This window comes from Helianthus annuus, chromosome 10, assembly GCF_002127325.2.
Source record: "Helianthus annuus cultivar XRQ/B chromosome 10, HanXRQr2.0-SUNRISE, whole genome shotgun sequence".
Lineage (NCBI taxonomy): Eukaryota > Viridiplantae > Streptophyta > Magnoliopsida > Asterales > Asteraceae > Helianthus > Helianthus annuus.
In genome coordinates this window covers 179,446,163-179,466,111 of record NC_035442.2, presented here as the reverse complement: position 1 = coordinate 179,466,111, position 19,949 = coordinate 179,446,163, and the positions used below count along the sequence as shown (strand labels likewise).

General features: G+C 30.9%; 2 protein-coding genes across 2 annotated transcripts; one reads left to right on the top strand and one right to left on the bottom strand.

Moving 5' to 3' along the window:
• Positions 1-521: 521 nt before the first annotated feature.
• LOC110919020 lies at positions 522-4,366 on the bottom strand. Its single transcript, XM_022163300.1, has 7 exons — positions 4,327-4,366; positions 4,021-4,218; positions 3,682-3,924; positions 3,132-3,570; positions 2,091-3,031; positions 794-2,014; positions 522-601 (listed from the first exon to the last, which is right to left on the bottom strand). The coding sequence occupies exons 1-7, from the start codon at positions 4,364-4,366 to the stop codon at positions 522-524; spliced, it is 3,162 nt and encodes a 1,053-aa protein (XP_022018992.1).
• Positions 4,367-5,821: 1,455 nt separating this feature from the next.
• Positions 5,822-6,496, top strand: LOC110917792. Its single transcript, XM_022162240.1, has 2 exons — positions 5,822-5,974; positions 6,082-6,496. The coding sequence occupies exons 1-2, from the start codon at positions 5,870-5,872 to the stop codon at positions 6,334-6,336; spliced, it is 360 nt and encodes a 119-aa protein (XP_022017932.1). The 5' UTR covers positions 5,822-5,869; the 3' UTR covers positions 6,337-6,496.
• Positions 6,497-19,949: the final 13,453 nt, after the last annotated feature.

Genomic DNA, 19,949 nt, shown 5'->3' with positions numbered 1-19,949 from the left:
TTGAAAATGTCGTTCATTGTTCTATCCAACGCTTCGAATGCATGCTTATGGACCATAGGCGCTTCATCCCATATAATCAAGTTTGTTTCGTGTAGTAGTCTAGCAACATCTCCATTCGGTTTTATATGACAGACTGAATCCTCAGTAAGATTCAATGGAATACGAAACCTGGAATGCGCGGTCCTGCCACCAGTTAATAACAACGACGCGATGCCACTTGAAGCAACGTTTAATACAATTTGACCTTTTGATCTGATTGCCGCAGATAATGTCTTCCATAAGAAGGTCTTGCCGGTCCCACCATAGCCGTACACAAAAAAAACCCCACCTTTGTTACCCTCAACTGCGTTGATTATTTGTTGGAAAACTGACCGTTGCTCCTCAGTTAGCAAATTAAGTTGATTATTAAATTCAACTTGAAGATTCGTTTGGTCGTAGATACGCTCCTCGTTAATCAAACGATTGTCTGAATCAGACATAGACGCAGTATCTGGGTACGGCATTGTCTCAAATCTTTTGATTTATGAGTTGTTTCTGGCTAAGAATTTTTCAACTTCACTCAAAACATAGTTTTTAAGTTGGTGATCTGGAATTGATAAATCTGTAAAAAAATTGGGGAAAAAAATATATTATCAAGTTATGAAATAAAAAAATATTTAATGAACCAAAGCATATAGCATCAATGAAACATAAAACCATGTTTTAAGTTAAATGAAAATTGTATTTTTTTTTATAACGCAACCAAAAACAAAAAAAAAAGGGATAATAACAACATTTTACGTAAAACAATTACCTGTAAGACGATGATATTTTCTAAGCCTGTAGATAAAGTCGTCTGTCATGTATCTCCATGTGCTTTCCCATACAACCTCAGGTCTGGACAACGTATTTGTTAATAGCAAAGTAGCAAATAAATTACGAAGATACGAAGGGGATCCTGTTTCATTTGCTTCTTTTATTGCCTCAATGTATTCTGCGTCATCGTCCAAAAGACCGAGTGCATAACATGCATCTCTAAATGTATCATATACCTTACCATCAACTGTTTTAATATCATCAAAAGTTTTTGGTCCTTTCACTTTGTTAAGAAGAATTCGTAAATAATATGCTTCCCCAAGAGACGGACTTACAGCGTGAATTCTCCCAATTGACTTATGTCTTTGTCTAGGTTCCCAACAACGTTTATCAAGCTTCCATACATACCAACTTGGAAACTGAACATATGTAAGTGTACGGGCCAATGTGTCATTCGGGTCTTTGTTACGTTCCATCCAGGAAAGAAACATTGAAGCTTTGACAGATGGTTTGTTAAGCACTTGATTAATATCCTCGTCGGGACCAAAAACAACAGGTTGTTTTCCGGGAAGATGGAATGGGAGCCTCATAACAGATGGAGTCCTGTAATGCACATCGTATGCGAAGATCCTCCAAGATGCCTCACAAGCCGATAGATACCTACAATCATAATATTCTTTGACCTCGTCTTGTTCTAGTTCTTCGTTGTTACTATCATGTTGGACAACTGCAACAGTTGCTCTATCAGGGCCTTTATTTATATATTTAAACAAATATTTAATTGATCCTGCTTGATTGCACCACTCAACATTTATATGTGCCTGGTACCGTTTCAAAAGTTTTTTGTTGTATGGCACAACACTTCGGTTGTCTAAGTCGATTCCATTTTTCACTACAGAAACACCATTATCTCTTCTTTTGTATATTGGGAATCCATTTGAATCCAGTGTAGTATGATCTTGAAATTTCTTTGGAAAACCCTTGGAACACTTATTATCAACCATACATGGACAACTTAAATTAGCGTTACCACATGGACCATGAATCATATAGTCTTTCACAAGTGCATATAATTCTGCATCTTCTTCTTCATTAGGGATTTCTGCAGTAATAAATGGATCAACATGGTCTACCGTTGGAAGCTTGGATTCATTTTCTAAGAATAAGCATAGGTGGGCATGAGGCAATCCTCTCTTTTGAAACTCGATTGTGTAAACAACTGTAAAAAAAAAAAAAAAACCATTAGTAGATTGAAATAATATAAGATCACTATAAAAAATAATTTGATAAAATACCTGCTGCAACTTTTCCAAATAGATGGCGTTCTTTAAAATCTTTGCAAATTGAATCCAACTTTATTTTAAATAATCTGGTCAGTATATCGGGCCTATCTTCAGGTTTAAGATTTGTGTCTCTAAGAAACCTTTTTACCTCAGGCCACTTTGGATTGCACGTGATGGTTATAAAAAAATCCGGATAACCAAACCACTTACAGATAGCCATGGCATCTAAATAATTTTGCATCATATATCTCGCGCCACCAGTAAACGAAGAGGGCAAAAATATTCGTTTTCCAACGTTAGATATGTCTTGCTGGCCCTTATTTCTTAATTCACATAGACTTTCATAGCTATCTGACCTTAAATTCTTTTGTTGAAGTCGTATGTATTTAAGCCTTTCGCTCTCAATCATAGTATACGCATCAACCAAGAATTGTTGAAAGAGTCTCCTTGAATTTAGAATCAATGAAAACTGATTAATTCTGTCTTGCAAACGATATGCAAAGAACTCTCTCATCGTACAATTTGGACGTTTCTTATTGATTACGTCAATGACACCACGATGCGGTATGTCAATTCTATAACCATCATCACCATAAGGAAACAAAATAGGATATTGAAGTGCAAGGTATGAAGGATGCAATTCACTAATTCGTTTCAAAGTACCTGTCCGCGTTTCAATAACTATATCTCTATTGTTGATTGTGTTGGCAATATCCCCAACAATTAGAGCAGCAACTTCACCACATGTTGGTAAATTATATGTTCGTCCATCCTTTTCTCTAATACCAATTAGACGAAGCTTCAGATCAAGCTCAGGGTTTTCATGAAAACGGTCCCTAACCATCCTATACGCTTTTACCAACTGATTTTCTGAATCTAAAAGACATTTTATGTGTTCAATCAGTTTATTATCAACTTCAGCACCACTCGAGGAGGATGAATCCTTTGAACGACTGGTTAAAAAATAGAGGAGTGTTACAAAACATAAATATTAATAAAAATACTACTGGAGAAAACTGTGATTGGAAAAAATATTTAGTTGGTTATAATTACCTAAATACGGATTGTCTGTTGGAAACTTCGTTTTGAGTATCGAAAATGTAGAGCTGGCAAAATTTAGGTTGATCTCCGTCTTCCGGAAGCAGGCTTCCAGTGCTGTGGTAGTTCTCTCCACTAATTCTGTAGCAGAATGGTCCATTACCTCTGTTAACAGTGGGATCAACCTTACCACCCATTGACGTGAAAGCAAACATTGAGTTATACCGTCGAATATTATTCAAAAAATGTTTGCTTTCTTTATCCTTATACATAAAAAGTTTCTTATAACTTGGAACAGCATCTTTATAATCTGGTAGTTCTACTTTGCCGTAACCACAACATAAGAAATAGCTTATTCTTCCTTTCTCTTTTCTTCCCCTTCCTTTTTCAGCATCCCATAATTTAGCATTGCATACTTCACAAGTAATACATTGGTCACCATGATCGATGTATTCTGTAAAGTTAGTTGAAGTAAAAAAAAATATTACTTTACGAAGGAGGTGTTTGAATAAAAATAATAGATACTATTTAGTTAATTCAATAAGTAAAGTAATTTTTATTATACCTGTTGAAACTCCTTTGTAGATTGCTTCATCTGTAGTTTCCTCCGTCGTCAAGTCAATCATTGGTATAGGAGATGTAACTCGCGATTTACTTATTAACTTACGTTTTCCTGGGGACATCCTCTGTAAAGAAGAACTTTCGAGAATAGTAGATGTGTTGCCAGAATTTGTGATGTTTGAAGATAGAGAAAAACGATGAATGTTTATTGGTGTAGTCATGTTGTTTGTAAGACAACTAACAGTACCTGAATAACATAATATACTCCAACTTATTAACTTTTTAAAACATATAAACTGTATTTGAAACTAAATCCGGATTATTGAGTAAATATAATATTTACTTGTAGGTAACACCGACGATGTAGGAGTAGCATCGTGCGTGTTGGAAGACATCAATCTTAAATCAGTAGAAGATGATAAAGTATTGGAAGGGTGTAATTTTCGTCGTTGAAGAGTTGTAGATCTTTTACTGTCTAAATATAACTTCCTTAACCTCCGTCTCTCTTTGCAGTAATTTTGAAGAAGTGTCGGGCCAAAAACTGTAGTTTTATAATAAACAATATATAATTCACATATAAACATTATCCACTAAATAAATTAATTTTTTGTTAATAATATCGTACTTCAAACATTTATTAAAGTTTTACCTCCATATACAATGGACGCCTCTGTTGTAACATTGACCATGTCATGCGGAATGGATGAAGAAGCAGCGGTAGATGCTATAACATGTATAGATTGTGAAGTACCTATTTGCGTTCCATAACGTTTACCATCGATGTATAATTTTCTAACTTTACGCCTCTCCTTACTCTCATCTTGAGTAAGTTTAGGGATGAAAACTTGCAGACAATCATTGAATATAAAACACACATAAGATACATGAAATATAATGATAGGGTTAAAATTGAAAATGTGGATACTCTGAATATAAAAACTTAAATAATACCGTTTGAAATGTTGCCCAATGGTGTTCGTTGCTGGACATCTGGGATAATAGTAAATACAGTATTTTAAAAAGAATACATGTGTATAGATACAATTTCATGTATAATTTCAAATAAAGTATTCTAAAATAGGAAACTGTATAGTGTAATACAATGGCATGTTTTTTGACATAGGAGTAACATAAAGGAAGTTGTATTGCAGTTTGGTATAACATTGCAATTTGCAGTAGTTTGAACGACGACATAATAAATGGAATGGGAATGGACCAAAATGATACGTTTATTTGTTTCCGGCAATGAAAATGGTTTGGAAGTTCTTAAATTTCATATTTATTAGTAACATTTATAATGTATTGTGAATCAGTATATTTAGAAATAATTTCGTTGTTGCATATTTTTTAAAAAAAAAATATGTTATAGTTATTATTTTTTTTAAAAATTTCAACCGGTTTTATGTTTATAATTTGATTAGATTAACTAATCAAATAGTTTTATAGTTTTATTATTATATAAAAGTAATGATCTAATTGTCAAATCATACATCAGATATTTTCTAGCTAACAATGATTATCTCTTTCCCTACCCCTACATATCACAACAGTTTCAATACATATTCAAAGTTTACCAGTGGATCGGCATTCACCTACTCATCGTCGAAAGGAGAAATCAAGAAAAGGTACGATTCAAACTAATGTTTCTCACATAACCTAGAGGTTTACTTCAATCAGTGTTAGGGATTTGCAATATAAATTTGACGATTTTTCATAAACCGATTTGTTCTTTGATAGACAACATATAGGTTTTAACGGCAATATCTTCGTTGTTTCATCATGTTATATACATTTCCGTTTTGGCTGAGCGAAAATGAATGCTTTGTTATCTTAATCTGCCGTTATTGTTTCAGGATTTGGTTTCTTTTTGTTTGTTTTATCGGTTAGGTACGTTTAGGGTTTCGATTTGATATTGATTGTCGTTTGGTTATTATTATTATTATTATTATTGATTGATTATTTTCTGAACATCTATTATTGTTTGTTTTAGTTTTTATTGTCAGGATCATTGTTCATATGTATATCAGTTTGGAATAAGTGTTACACACAAATGTTTTTAATTTTGGGGATTTTTCCAAAATCGATATGTTATATGATAATCAACATCTAATATTTACTGTTATAATTGTATGTAGTCAATGGCGCGTTCCTCAACTGAAAGAAAGAAACACAACAAAGAAACGGAAGTCATAATGCTAACAGATTCTGAGTCAGACGAATCTTTCACTTCCGAAGAGTTCGACTGGGACGCACCAGAACCAAATCTCATTTTCATGCCCTCCTCCTGTACACGTTTTGTAAGTATTTATATTGATGATTTGTGTAGTAACTTAACTGTTGTTGTTATATGGTGTCCTTAGTGCATTTATCATTAACGTATGGATACTTGTTTGGCATTTTTTAGCGGATACCAGTAAAGGTTGCAAGAGCCATGGGAATTGATCGATGCGGAAAGGTGACCATTGAAAACATGCGTGGTGTGGAAACAAATCTGAAGGTCACGGGTGAACCAAAAAGTGCAAAAAAGAAAAATCGGTTTAGTGTATTGGGGTGGCCAGCATGGGTTCGTGAAAACAACATCAAGATGGGTTATCTCTGCGTTTTAGAGTGGTATGAGGACATGCCGACACTCTTTGTTAGGGATGTAATCGAAGAATAATTGGGTTAGCAACATAGATCAAAACCGTTCAACCATTGTATATGGTAATTTTGTCTAACTAACGGTTTTGGCAATAAGTATATAGGTGTGTAGGACGGGGTTTTTAGGAAGTTGTTAACTGTTTTGTTTATGTTAGCTGTTGGAACAGAAGTTGATACCATTTTGGCCTATGTTATATGTTTAAATATTGTGGTAAATGTATCCTGTTGGAATGCTACTTAAAATATAATGCTCCTCTATCTAGTACAACATCCATATTTGATATTATCAAGTTGTTAGAGACAAAAGGTTTTGCTATTTAAATGTTTACGACGCAATCGTGGTCACATTATCTTCATCAATGCATGTAACTTTAAAACTATTACTTGATGGTACGTTCCTTTCATAATAATAATTAAGTTTCAACTATTACCTGAAGATACATTTCTGAAAGCGTTAGAATGTATTTGTAGAGACCGATTTTTCCGAGAATCCAATAAGATTTTTCTTTGTCTTCGCCTCTCTTTGGCTTCATTATTCGTATCAGGATTGGGAACTAATAAGAATATTAATATTACATTTTAGAAAGAATGAATATAAAGGAAATTACTATACCAACATATTAAAAGGATTATGCATATATGAGTGAATCATATGTATACCATTAGTTATGTCTGAAAATGGAATCCTTGACATGCAAGCTGCAACGTGAATAATAAAAGCATACAAAAAATAGTATATGTAAATTGTTTGAGCCATGTATCTACCAAATAATCAGTAAACTTAAAGATATTCAAATTGCTACCCCTTGAATTGTTTGTATTGCAAGGTTGATTGACGAAAGACGAAGACTCAATCTTTGACCTTTTCGATGTGAGTATAACTGTAAATAGGTTCATGAAAAAATAACCAATTTGATCGCGGAATTGATACTTTATTTTGATAAATCAATGAAATGGCACTTACGGTTTCCAATGTTCTCTTTCTGTACATCTTTTAATGAAGAAGACATGTTTTCATTTTTCGATCTTTTTGACATCAGCGGAAATGTGATTCAGGTTAGCGCAATAAGAAGAAGAAGAAGATACAATTGTAAACTGTATAAGCCTGAAGTAAACCAACAAACTATAGGGTTACATAGAACACGAAATAGTAGTTTTCGTTCAATATAAATAGTGGTTTACATATTTATGGAATCAATTTAATACGAAATCAAGTTATATTGCAAAAAAAATTCTTGATTTATGTTTGATTAGTTATTCCAAATTTAAAATTACCTATAGTTTGACCTTTCCAAGAATAGTTTTTGTATTTTTGGAATGCTTTGAATTACAATAATCAATTACAATATATTGATTATATCATAAATAATAAACGAAAGTATGAAATCAACTGTCAATTGAAACTTTGACAATTGACTACTAAATAATATATTTAACAGTATAGCATTGTGGAATATTGTTATACATTTCTAGTTATAGAATTATAGAATCAAACATAAAGTTAAACACTAAACATATACACAAAAGTAAGTTAACATACCAAAGTCCACAACAGAAATAAGTGCATACGGTTACATGTTCAAAGGATAGTTAACAAAACAAAGACCCAACATTTGTTGTAAAGACAGTTAATGAAAGTACGTTGCACGATGGCTTAGACATGTCGGACATTTTTTAAGATAACGGTTTTCTTTGATTTCACATAAGTGAAATCAAGCATGTCGCCGTCATTCAAGTTATTCTCGGCCATAAAGACAGGCCAGTCGATGACTGAATAGCGTAGAGCTTTTCCGTTCCGTTCCGGTTTGACTTCGTAAGTAGTAACTTGACCCTGCATGTTTTCAATGTTCAGAGTATGAAGCTTCTTTCTAAAGCCAGCGTGCTTTGAAACCCCGACCGGAAGACGCTGCACGTAAAAATGTTTATTTACCAGTTTAAATCTTAGTTTTCCAATACTAAGGATAAAAAATGTAAATGTAAATATTCATTTAGCAAAAATTTTACCAGCCTGTATTCTCCTTTACGGGTAAAGTTCAAAACTTCCGGATCTTCAGGAATAGTGTTTTGTGCGCAACTGTCTGCATCTAAACGCTTCTTATACTTCGAACTACCAACCGACTCTATGTTTTCGTTTGCCTTTATGATTGAACAAAATGATATATTTAAAACGATAGCATATGGTTGTTAACAGACCTTATATTTTCCTTTGCCTTTAAAATTTGAAAAAACAATATCTTCAAAACAACACCATATTATAGTTAACGACATAATATTAGTTGTATGAATCTATAAACTTACATTTTCTGTGTGAGATGGAGATCCTTCAGATATAAAGGCCTGGGAAGTACATTGAACGTCATGTTGTTTAACCTTGATTGTATTTCCACTTCCCTCCATGGTGATAGTATCTTTTTGCGGAATAGAACAATCCTGTTACAAAACAACATTATAAACTTTTAAAATAAAATGTACATTTATAGATGTTACACTAAATAGCTTATAAATATTATGTATAAACATACATTTATAAAAATATACGATTACCTGGGGGACATTTGGTTCTTCATGTGAAAAAAAGAAGCCATATTCTTTACGTAAGGCCTAAAAATAACATATGCACTATAATAACTCCCATATAACAAATAATTACAAATATGTGTATAGATATTATTACTTTACCTCATCTACCGTCTGAACGAACTGTTCATGAGATATCTCTAGAACCTCATCATCCGAATTGTCAGACATTATTAACACAACCAGCAACTGAACTGAAAATATAGTTATGTGTTAATAAGCATTAGAAATATTATTAAATATACATATAGATTAGTCTTAAACAAAATTCTAGCCAAAAGAATATCTACATTCAATGATGCAGTTTTGGAATCCATATACTACTCAAGTTGACATTTTTTTTTAAATATAACCGTTTCAAACAATGTAACATCAATATAAACAAAAAAAATCACTAATTCAAAAAATTATTATAAAATATATCTATAAAGACTGAATAAAAAAGGAAAGTAGGAACAAATTCATTTAAGACCTAAGATTTAAATAAATAAAACAATAAAGAACATAAACTTTTCAATAACAGGAGATCCTTGTATATCTTTTTTTGATCTATATCTTACATATATAAGGACCGTAAAACATTAACATAAGACTGAATAAAAAAAAAACAAAGTATGAAAACATTCATTCTAGTCTAAGATATGAAATAAACAAACCGAATACTACCTAGATGATAGTAATGATTACATAAAAGATCCAACTTAAATGTAAAAGATAGTTTCGACAAAAGGTTAAGTACACTTTAAACATGTAGTTAACAGCCATTTGTTTTTTATTAGATAACTTAAAAAAACTAACTTGACAATTAACAGTCAAACCATGAAATCCTCAAATGAAACAATAATCTCAGGTTATTCGTGATCAAAATCCATTATTAAGATTCTGTACAAAGTCTAATAAAAACTTTATGGATACCAACTCAATGCTTATGAATGCAATACCAAACAAACGTCAAAACTGTAAAACAAAAAAAAAGATAAAAAAAAACATAGATTCATAAACACTTTTTAGATAGATTCTGAAAGATCAATATGATGTTCTGCAAACATTTAAAATAATATTCGGTATAAAGTTTTATTAATAACTAAAATAAAAAACATCAAAAAGGTTTCAAAATCAGCAGATCATTGTCTAAGATTCAAGACATAGAACAAATATTCATCTCCTGTAAAACAACAGTATACCTAAACATTCATCAGATTTATACATGAACATTAATCGGCAAACAAACCCTAAAATACAACTTCATCAAAATATATATAACACACTCTGTATATAATACTTCGACTTTACAGTACAATCAAAAGTAAAACATCAAAACAAACACATTATGTAGCAAATAACGATTCGTAGACTAAGATTTAATATCTCGAAACACCAAACAGAGAAAGAATCGGACTTGTTAAGAAACTTTATGAAAAAACAAAATCAAAATAAAGTAAATATGAAGTATTGAATATTACCGATGAAGATTGGTATGAAGATCCGGTGAAGAAGATGAAGATCAATAGGGTTTATTGGTTTGTGTGAAGGTTAATGGTGTAGAAACATACATATTATAAAGGAACGAATTTTGTGATTATTGACAACATAATGTCATTCTCCAATTCGGTTTAGTGTTTAAATTTTTTTAAATAAATGGAAAATGTAAAAGTTGATTGTTTATATAGTATAGGTGATAGGTGATATGATGGATTTATATTACCAATGTATATCATTTCTTTGGAAAGATGATAACAATTTTTTATTTACAAAAAAAAAAGCATTTCTTAAGTATTTTAGTAAATATCTAATTTTAGCATGATTACAATTAACGAAAATTTTAAAAAGTTGTCATATATAAGTTTAAGTCTATTGCAATAGTTTTGAAAGATTTCTGTAGATTCTCTTGATTTATGATAGATAAGTGTTTACATATTTAGAATATCCTATTTATTAATACTATAATCTTATATTTGTTGTATTTTTGGTATGTTATCAATTTAAATAATGAATCACAGATTCACAGAAACTATTATATAAACAACCTTATATATTCATTTGAAATACTTATTTACAAACGAATGTTAAAATGTTATAAAACGTGTATTATAAAATCTACAAAAATATCGTTATTCAAATAAAGTGTGAACGAAAGAATTTACGTTATTTTAATAAAAGTCTAGAACAGTTCGAATATATGGAACAACTACTATCATATAATTCGAATGCATACGTAGATAAAAAAAATGTAAATGATAACATCAAATAACACTACATTTTAACATCTCATTGAAATGTTTAAAAAGTATACATATAAATAAGTAAAACAATGCAATGTAACGTAAAAAAATAAAGTGGTCATTTTAAAATACAATCACATGGAATAGATGACCGAATATTAGAACCAATAAGATGTGATTCCGGAATTGTAGGCGAAAAAATGATGTTACTCAAATCCGTTGATCTCAAAATGTTCCCTGCAAAGTTTTGTATAGAGTTTAAAACAAATAATTGTGACAACTTAAAAGTTAAGATAAAAAATAAAACAAAATAAAAACCTTACTGGTGTTGCAATAAACCAACTTGACCCGAGCAACGTAAATTATACACTTTTTTTGTATATTCATTCGAGTTGTAACGTATCCCAATCCTCTCATGTCATACAATTCCATTTCAATAACATGTCCTCTGTTATATTTTAACTGGATGTTAAATAGGTAGTTTTATATAATGTGTACTAATCAAAAGAATTGACTTACGTGAAATCTTGTAGGAATAACCTAAACATATGTTTCTTTTTGTCTCTTTCGCCACATATTATTCTTCCAACAACATCTAGAAAAGGTACAAATAATAAAAAAAAAATTCAGATAAGTGTTTAAACAAAAAAAGCTTCATAACTAATATGTAATTCATTTAATTAAAGTTTAAAGAATAACATGTTAGACCCAAGGTTAAAAGAAATTTAGCTTACCAACAATATACTTTTCATGTCTTCTGTCATGAGCTAATGTTTTAATGCATGGTGTTAACGGGTACAAAACAAAACCTTTAGGAGGATGAACTAAAAATGGTGTTAGTTTTGAGAATTCATTAAATACGATTTTTTTGTTTGTTGAGACAATGATGTAGCCTTCATATCTTGGATATTCATGATACATGAGGTTTTCGATTTTGAATTGGGACAGAGAATATAGTCCACCAACCATCTTACTAAATGAGTATAAGTTAGAAAACTTTATAGGCACAATTGCTGCAATCTTCTGCCTCTAAACAATGTCATGTAAAAGGAATTTCAATAAATTATATTAAAAATTAAGTTATAAGTCGAAAGTTTAGTAAAAATGTTATGAGGTTACCTGTTGGTCGAGAAGCACAACAATCAATCTGTCTAACTCTTTGTCGTGCCATACAAATTCAAAGCTAACAAAGATAATAGAATACCAAACACCATCTTCTTTCAAGTCAGAAAACAAATCAACGGATTCCACTATGGGCGTTTCCTTCATTTAGAAAATAAATACTTTAAAAAAAATATACAATAAGATATAGAAGCATTAGTTGTTGGAAATTTTTTTAAACGCAAACAATAACATAATAACAATACGAAAATGCAAAATGAACATCTCTTATTAAGATAATTTCAACCAGTCAAAAGGATAAAAAAAGTAAAACATTGTCACACGGGAACCATTAATAGTTTTTACGAAAAAACAAACACTCCACTTAAAAATAAAAACCACTGAGATGTTGAAAACATTGTTAGTTGTCACAAAACTACTTCTCAACCTTGGGAATCAGTAATCCAGCCGTGACACATTCATCAATGACAACCTCCTTTCCAGCTTTACGTGGTTTTGTAGACGACTGAGAAGACATCACATCATCATCATATATGCTGTCCAAATTCCGCTTCAGGTCGTTCTCGAGGACACGAATTGAGGTACCGTTGACATCTTCATCAGGTGTTTTAAACACGTCTTTATTAAAATTCGAAACAGGTGTATCATCGGCTTTGCTACGGGATAGAGAATCCTGAAAATATGGAAAAAAAATAACGATTCAAATAAAAAAAATAATTAAAATAAATTATAACGAACGACATAATATAAATTACACACATTAACGGGGACCTCGACTGCTGCATGGATGTCAGAGCTAACAGCATTCACACGCTCCTCGTCAACCGGCTGAATATATGTAATGTAATAAAAATTAGATAATTGGTTAGAGTTAAATAAAAATATAAGAATAAAACAGTGCATAGGTTTTCAAAGTACCTGAATGACATCGAAAATTTTATCTAGTTCACCAATAACAGTTTGATTGTCTGTTAATTTTGAAATAGAGTAACCATCCGATTTCTTGGTTATGTTAAATGAACCAATGGATATCTTGAATGCAAACTTCCGGTTAAGTAGAGCATTGAGTTCTTGCGGAAAATTCCCTTCGTTAGCTAACTGGCGAGTGATATCGAAAAATAAAAAATAATAAAATAAAAGATTAGGACATTTTTGAAAAAATCGGATGAAATGAAAAAGTTACTAAAATTAATCGACATATTTAAAACAGAAAAACAAAATACAACGTACATCAAGGTTCTTATCCAACAGCTGAGTCGCGTTAACCTTCAACACCCTAACCACCTCACGCTCAAATAGGGTGAGCGTCACAATCCCTGTGCAATCCTGAACCCGAATCGGAACCCTGATCCTGAAACGCGTTAATTCTATGTTAGACAACATTCAGGCAACTCGTAAACATGTAAAATATCAATTGCTATGTAAAGTAATGTTACCTCGGAACGGAGTAAACAGTCTTACTGTTACAGCCATCGTCCTTACACTCTAGAACCACAATATCTTCAAAACCATCGGAACCATCTTGCTTTTCTTTTGAAATTGTTTTTGTGGTGACCGCTCGATTACAATTTCTGCAAGCATTATAAAACCAAGAATCCTCGGAAGCAAAACTCTTTATAGTTCCGACAATAATTACAAACTTTTTCTGTAAAATAAGATATTACAAATTAGGTGTTAATGATATGTGAAATTAATAAACATGGTAAAACTTATATCTCTTTTACCTCTGAGATTTGATTTAAAGATCCAATAGTACTGAACTCAAAATCTGAAAGATACTCTTCAGTAGGATCCTTTATTCTGGATGCACTCAACCCAGAAAAAGTGGAAGACGTTTCAGGGGTAATGTTTGAAAGGAACCTATCAAAAGAATACATTCAACGTTATTTGTGAAGGCAGTATCAAAGTTTTGAAATGGTGATGTTAAAACGTACCTCCTCTTAAAACTTAAAATGTCATCTATTTCAGCGTTGATCAACACGCGAGTGACAGTGTAGAGATTTGAAACATAAAGAAACCCTAATGGTGTTCACAAAGTTATAAAATTAATTTAGAGGGACATTTGTTAACAAAGGAATATGTAACTTAATAAATATTTATATGACAAATTAGGAGATTACCTCCCCAAAACCTGTATTTTCCGAATTGAACAATTACAACAACATTTTTTTCATCTTGGTTGTCCCGTTCAAAATCCAAAATCTGTTCAGCATAAGCATCCCAAAGAGTAACATATATTTGCTTCCCTCTATGAAAAAAAAAACATAAGTTAAAAAATAGAATATGAGTAATTGAGTTATATATAGTTAGTAAACAAAAAAATGATTAACAAACTCTAAATCCTGAAGCATGAATGTTAGCTTCTTTTCTTGTTTCCCGTCTTTGGTGTCCTCCTTTAGATCGTAAGGAAAACTCTTAACGACAAAACCAATTACGTCTACAAATAAAACAGTATTATCATAAAATTATTTTTAACATCATATAAATAACATATAGGTAATATATATTAAAGTCAAAAAAGTAAGAATACCAATTGGACTTCTAAAGGACTTATTGTCGTCAGTCGGGTCTTGAACAATAGAACTAAAGGGAGAGAAGTCAAATCCCCACTCAGTACCAACAGGTTCATCACAAACCGAAACTATTGCGTTGGTGTTCAGATTAATTTTCGTCGAAATATGGACATACTTCACTTTCTGTCGATTCTCGCCTAATGAAGGATTACGGATGAACAAACACTGCTTCTCCTTCAACAAATGTTCGTACTCTCTGGCAGTCTTGGCTAAGACAAAGGCTTGAATTTTTGTCCCCTAATATGTACAATAAGTACAACAAATAAATCCAAAAAACAATGAAAAAACATGTATATGAAGTATCAGTTTAAACATCTTTATGTGCGATTACCTCTTCGTCCATTAAAATCAAATCATAGCAATAAACCTTTCGAGAATCATTGAAGGCTGCTCGACTCCATAGTCTGACAATGCGAACTTTGATGGTATAGTCATCCTGGTTGAGATTCAAATTTTTGAGCAACGTGATGGCTGGTTGTTCCATTCTACATAGCATGCAAAAAATGAAAGAATTGAAAACCGTAATGTCATACATTTCAAATTTAAATTACTTAATAGAAACCAATCATGAAAACCGTATTGAATGTCAAAGAAAAGACATACATTGGTGTTGGATTGAATGCTGATGTTACTTAGAATGAAGAAATGAATTTGTGAATGAAAATGTATTTCGACGTTCTTATTTATGATAAGATATTATTTTTGGTAAATTGTTTTTCCTTAAATATATAAAGCAATAAGTAATTTGTATAACCATTAATTTAGTTGATTTGCAGTGTATATTACCAATCAATATATTATTTTAAATATGATTCAATCATTACCATATTTAATTATTCAACTTAAATTTCGGAAAAAAGTAAAGTAATTGTTGATACATAACGGAAATTGACATGAAAGTTAAAAAAAAATTCACAATCATTACCATATTTATAATGATATCATCTTTCATTTTCAAGTTTCATTTACGAAAATTGGTAAAAAAACAAAATTAATTATTACCTTTAAATAACAATGCAGTGTACTTTGTAAACATAATGTAAATGTGAAAAAATTGTGATTACACTTACCTGATGGAGCAGTCCAATATAGGTTCTAGACTCCCACTCTAGTAACTGTAAATCAAATGTAACTATTAATATAAGAAAAGATAAAAAAAAATTAAATAAATCATTTCAAGTGCTAAATACCAACTCGCCAACACATAAAACAAAAAAAAAAGTGCAAACATTATATATCAGTTCACAGAGTAAACATATATTTGTTTCTGCCTCATTCGCAACATTAATACTCAAAATCCTATATATCATAACATCAATAGAATATATATTTTAACACATACATGAAATGCTTTTTTAGTAAAGTCTACCAATGAACAGAGCATAAATACTTTAACTATCTATTTATAAATCTGGAAATTTCGACCCGTTTAAAGGTATTTTATATAGAATTGGCAGTTTAAGGCAAACAGTAATATAGCAGATGTAAAATGTGCTGTTAATGGTTGCTTTCTAAAAATCGGAACGTAAAGAAATAATAAAATTGTTGTAGTAATATTATAGGGTTTTATACTTTTAGGAAACCAAAATAATTATCTTACTCGTGTGGATGCTGGATGTACGTTCCAAACCCATGGTGAATAATTGCTATTTATTTTAAAATAATCAGGAATCTTGGTGTTAGTGTTAATCTTAGTCTTAATATGTTAGTCTTAATATTGTTAACTGTTAATATTAGAATATATCTAGTTAATTGTATCCTTATTAGTAGTTTCTAGCTAACTTTTGATCCATCATACTTGTAATGGAAATAAAAAGTACAAAAAAACAAAGATTAAAGTTTTAAACACATGTCATATAGTTGTCAAAATAACAGCTGAGATATTAAATTAAAGTAATATAAAAAATTGAAATTCAAAACAAACACCAATGTTAAAACGAAAAAAAATTCAAAGGCAAAATAAATGCCGTATTTGTCTTATCACTAATTGGTACGCCTAACGTAAGGTACAACCCTCTCAACAGTCAAAACCTGATCATTTTCATTAAAGGAAAAGTGAACCTGGTCGCTGACATTAATCATACCGGCTTTCATGAACTTTTTCCAAGAGGTCAACGCATATCGAAAAGAAACCTTCCCTTTTCTTTCACGTCTTTCACGTCTGGTACCGTTGGTAATCTGCAATGGCGGATCCAGATGCGAAAATCTAACGGTCAAATCTTTTAAACCTTCGTGAAGCCTAGCCATGCGTGAAACAGGATCAGGAATCCTCTGTATTGTTGTAAAAAAGGAAAGATTAATGGTTATTAAGTAAAAAATGGATAATATTTGGTTTTTAGCAGTAAGTAAAATTAGGTTAAAACTTACAAAATGATCTTCACCAGCCATACGGACAAACTTTTTTACACCCGCATTTATTTGTTCATCATCATCATCTTCAGCATCAAGAGGTGCAACCTCAGCCTGAAAATTAAATGCATAACATCAATTAAATTATATTGTAAAAAGTGTATAATTATTGTGAAATATGACACTTACCTCATCGACATCTACATCTGAATATTTCATTTCAACCCCGTTTTTCCCAAAAACTTTTAAATGGAAAAAATTGGCAAAAGATTTTGTAAAAAACATAAAACAACCATCAATCAACCGTAACTGACTAACAATTACGTCAATACCAGCAGAAAAACCTACTTTTCCGTCAAATGTTTTAATTAGAACGTTAAACGTGATGTTGTCTGTAATAACAGTAGCTATTACATCATTTGACGAATAATCATAGTGTTTTGGCAGGATACATTCTGGAATGACCTGTGGGGATGATATAACCAAATCAGCAATCAGTAAATTAGTAAATTTAATATAATTAAATTACTACATACTACAATTATAAAAATATAGCTATAAGTCATCTTACATAAAATTGAGATGATGGAGGGAGCAGAAACGTCCAAAAAGTCCCATGACTAACCCCATCAAGGAAAGAAGTTAACTTAAACGTAGCGTAATCTATAGGATTAAATAGAACCAAACACCCAATGGTTAGTCGTAAATGGTCTACAACTTTGGACCAACCTTGAAAAAAGAATATCTTTCCCTTAGAGGCGCTTATTCCAACATTAAATTTTCGGCCATCTTCTGTGATTATATCAACATTCGTAGGACACTTATATTCACCCCAAAGTGTGAACGCAGCGTCATCGGGAACACACTGAAACAATAAAAAATGATTTATAATTATACTGAGAAAATATTAACAATAAAACATTAAGAAATTGTACTTAATATATACATATAAAGAAAAAAAAAGAAAATATAGTTATGAAATAATTTGTCATTTACCATAATAAATTCGTCTGCTTTATTCATGTGCCTACAAAAACTGGGTAGTCTGAAACTGATTTATAGATTACGATGTTAATCAAGTGTAACATGTAAAGGTTAGCATGAGAAATAAAAAATGAAAACAAAAGAGAGACTATAAAAATGTAATACCTCGATGAACTGTCAGCCATAGATTAAACCTACAATAAGAGGTTACATAAACTTAGCACGTCAGATGATTCTTTTGTGAAAAATTAAACATTTATTCTACATCATAATATTTATGATTTATGATCTACAATACATCACAATAAAAAACAAATTTACATTTATTTATAAATGTATAAGTGCATATATACATGCTTTTCCTTATAAATGAGTAATTGCATATATACGGTATACATACAAAACAGTATGGTCCATGATCCGTTACAGTTTCAAACAATCATAATGCAAGATGTTTGTATTAGAATCCAATTTTTTAATGAATAATAAGTATACAGGCCTACATGATTCAATAAATATGTTGATCATTGACATACAGTTTCAATAAATCATTAGGCAAATATGAGCATTGTTTCAAAGTAATTTTTTTTGTATAAATGCATTATCTATATAGGTGGACGATTAAAAAAGATTAAGTTAAACTATTATACAACAAAAATATAAATCCCTAAAAATTTAGAGTCAAAAATTTGCAGATCTTAATTCAACATTAAGTAAACCTATAAAATTAATAACAGAGGAATAACATATTAACAAATAAGTCCTAAGAAATTATACAACTTCATAATTTGATAAATATCAAAATCGACTCAAAAAATCATATATATTCAAATCAGTATATCAGTATATTCAGTATATAAGCCAATAAAACTGTAATAATCTGTAGATCTGATTTCAAAATAAAAAAAGCCTAAAATAAAATATTGAGAGCAAAGCAATCCATAATCTGCAGATCTGATCTGATCTGATTTGAACATAAAGAAAAGCTAAAATCAAATATTGAGGGCAAATCAATCCAAAATCAACAACGTAAGGTTACTTATGATATTCAGATCAGATCTACACGATATCGAATATTGAATCAAAAGACCTATTAAAAAAACCCTAAAATTCGCAACAGATGAAGTTCAATATAAAATAAGAATACCAGTTACTGATAATCGTACCTTGAATAAGTGTTGACAGATCGTTTGAATAACAAATCCTTGTGAACAAACAGATATGATTCTCAAATACTTTGCCCTAACAATCGATGAACAGAGACACCAGAAGTGAAATGGTTTTATAGATTTAGGGATATTGAGATGAAAGATAATTAAACACGGTAATTGAAACATATTTTGGAAGATGATTCGAACCAAAATATGGAAAGTTGAAATCTGTTTCAAATCGTAATCAATTGAGAGGCGGTACAAATGAAAGAGATATTGGGAAGCGAAGAGATGGATTGCCGCCCAAAGCATATCGTTGTGCAATATCTAGTTGACAGGTGGAAAATAGAGGTTTAAGTATATGACAAGTGGCCAAAGTTGTTTTGTTTTAATATAAGTAATAGATTTAAAAAAATTGGATATTTGTATAAATAAAGGCCTGCTAAAGACCCAAAGTTTTTTAAATAAGGGCCTGTTTAAAAATCTTTAAAAAATGGCCCAATTAACAAAAATAAGGGTCTGTTATAAGAACCACGCTGTTCGCTTAGCAAGTAGGTTCGACAATTTGATCATTTTTGCCACACTATTTTTGTTAATTTGTTTGATCTATTTCATAACAATTATCGTAGTATTATGGGTTTTTAGTATTTATAT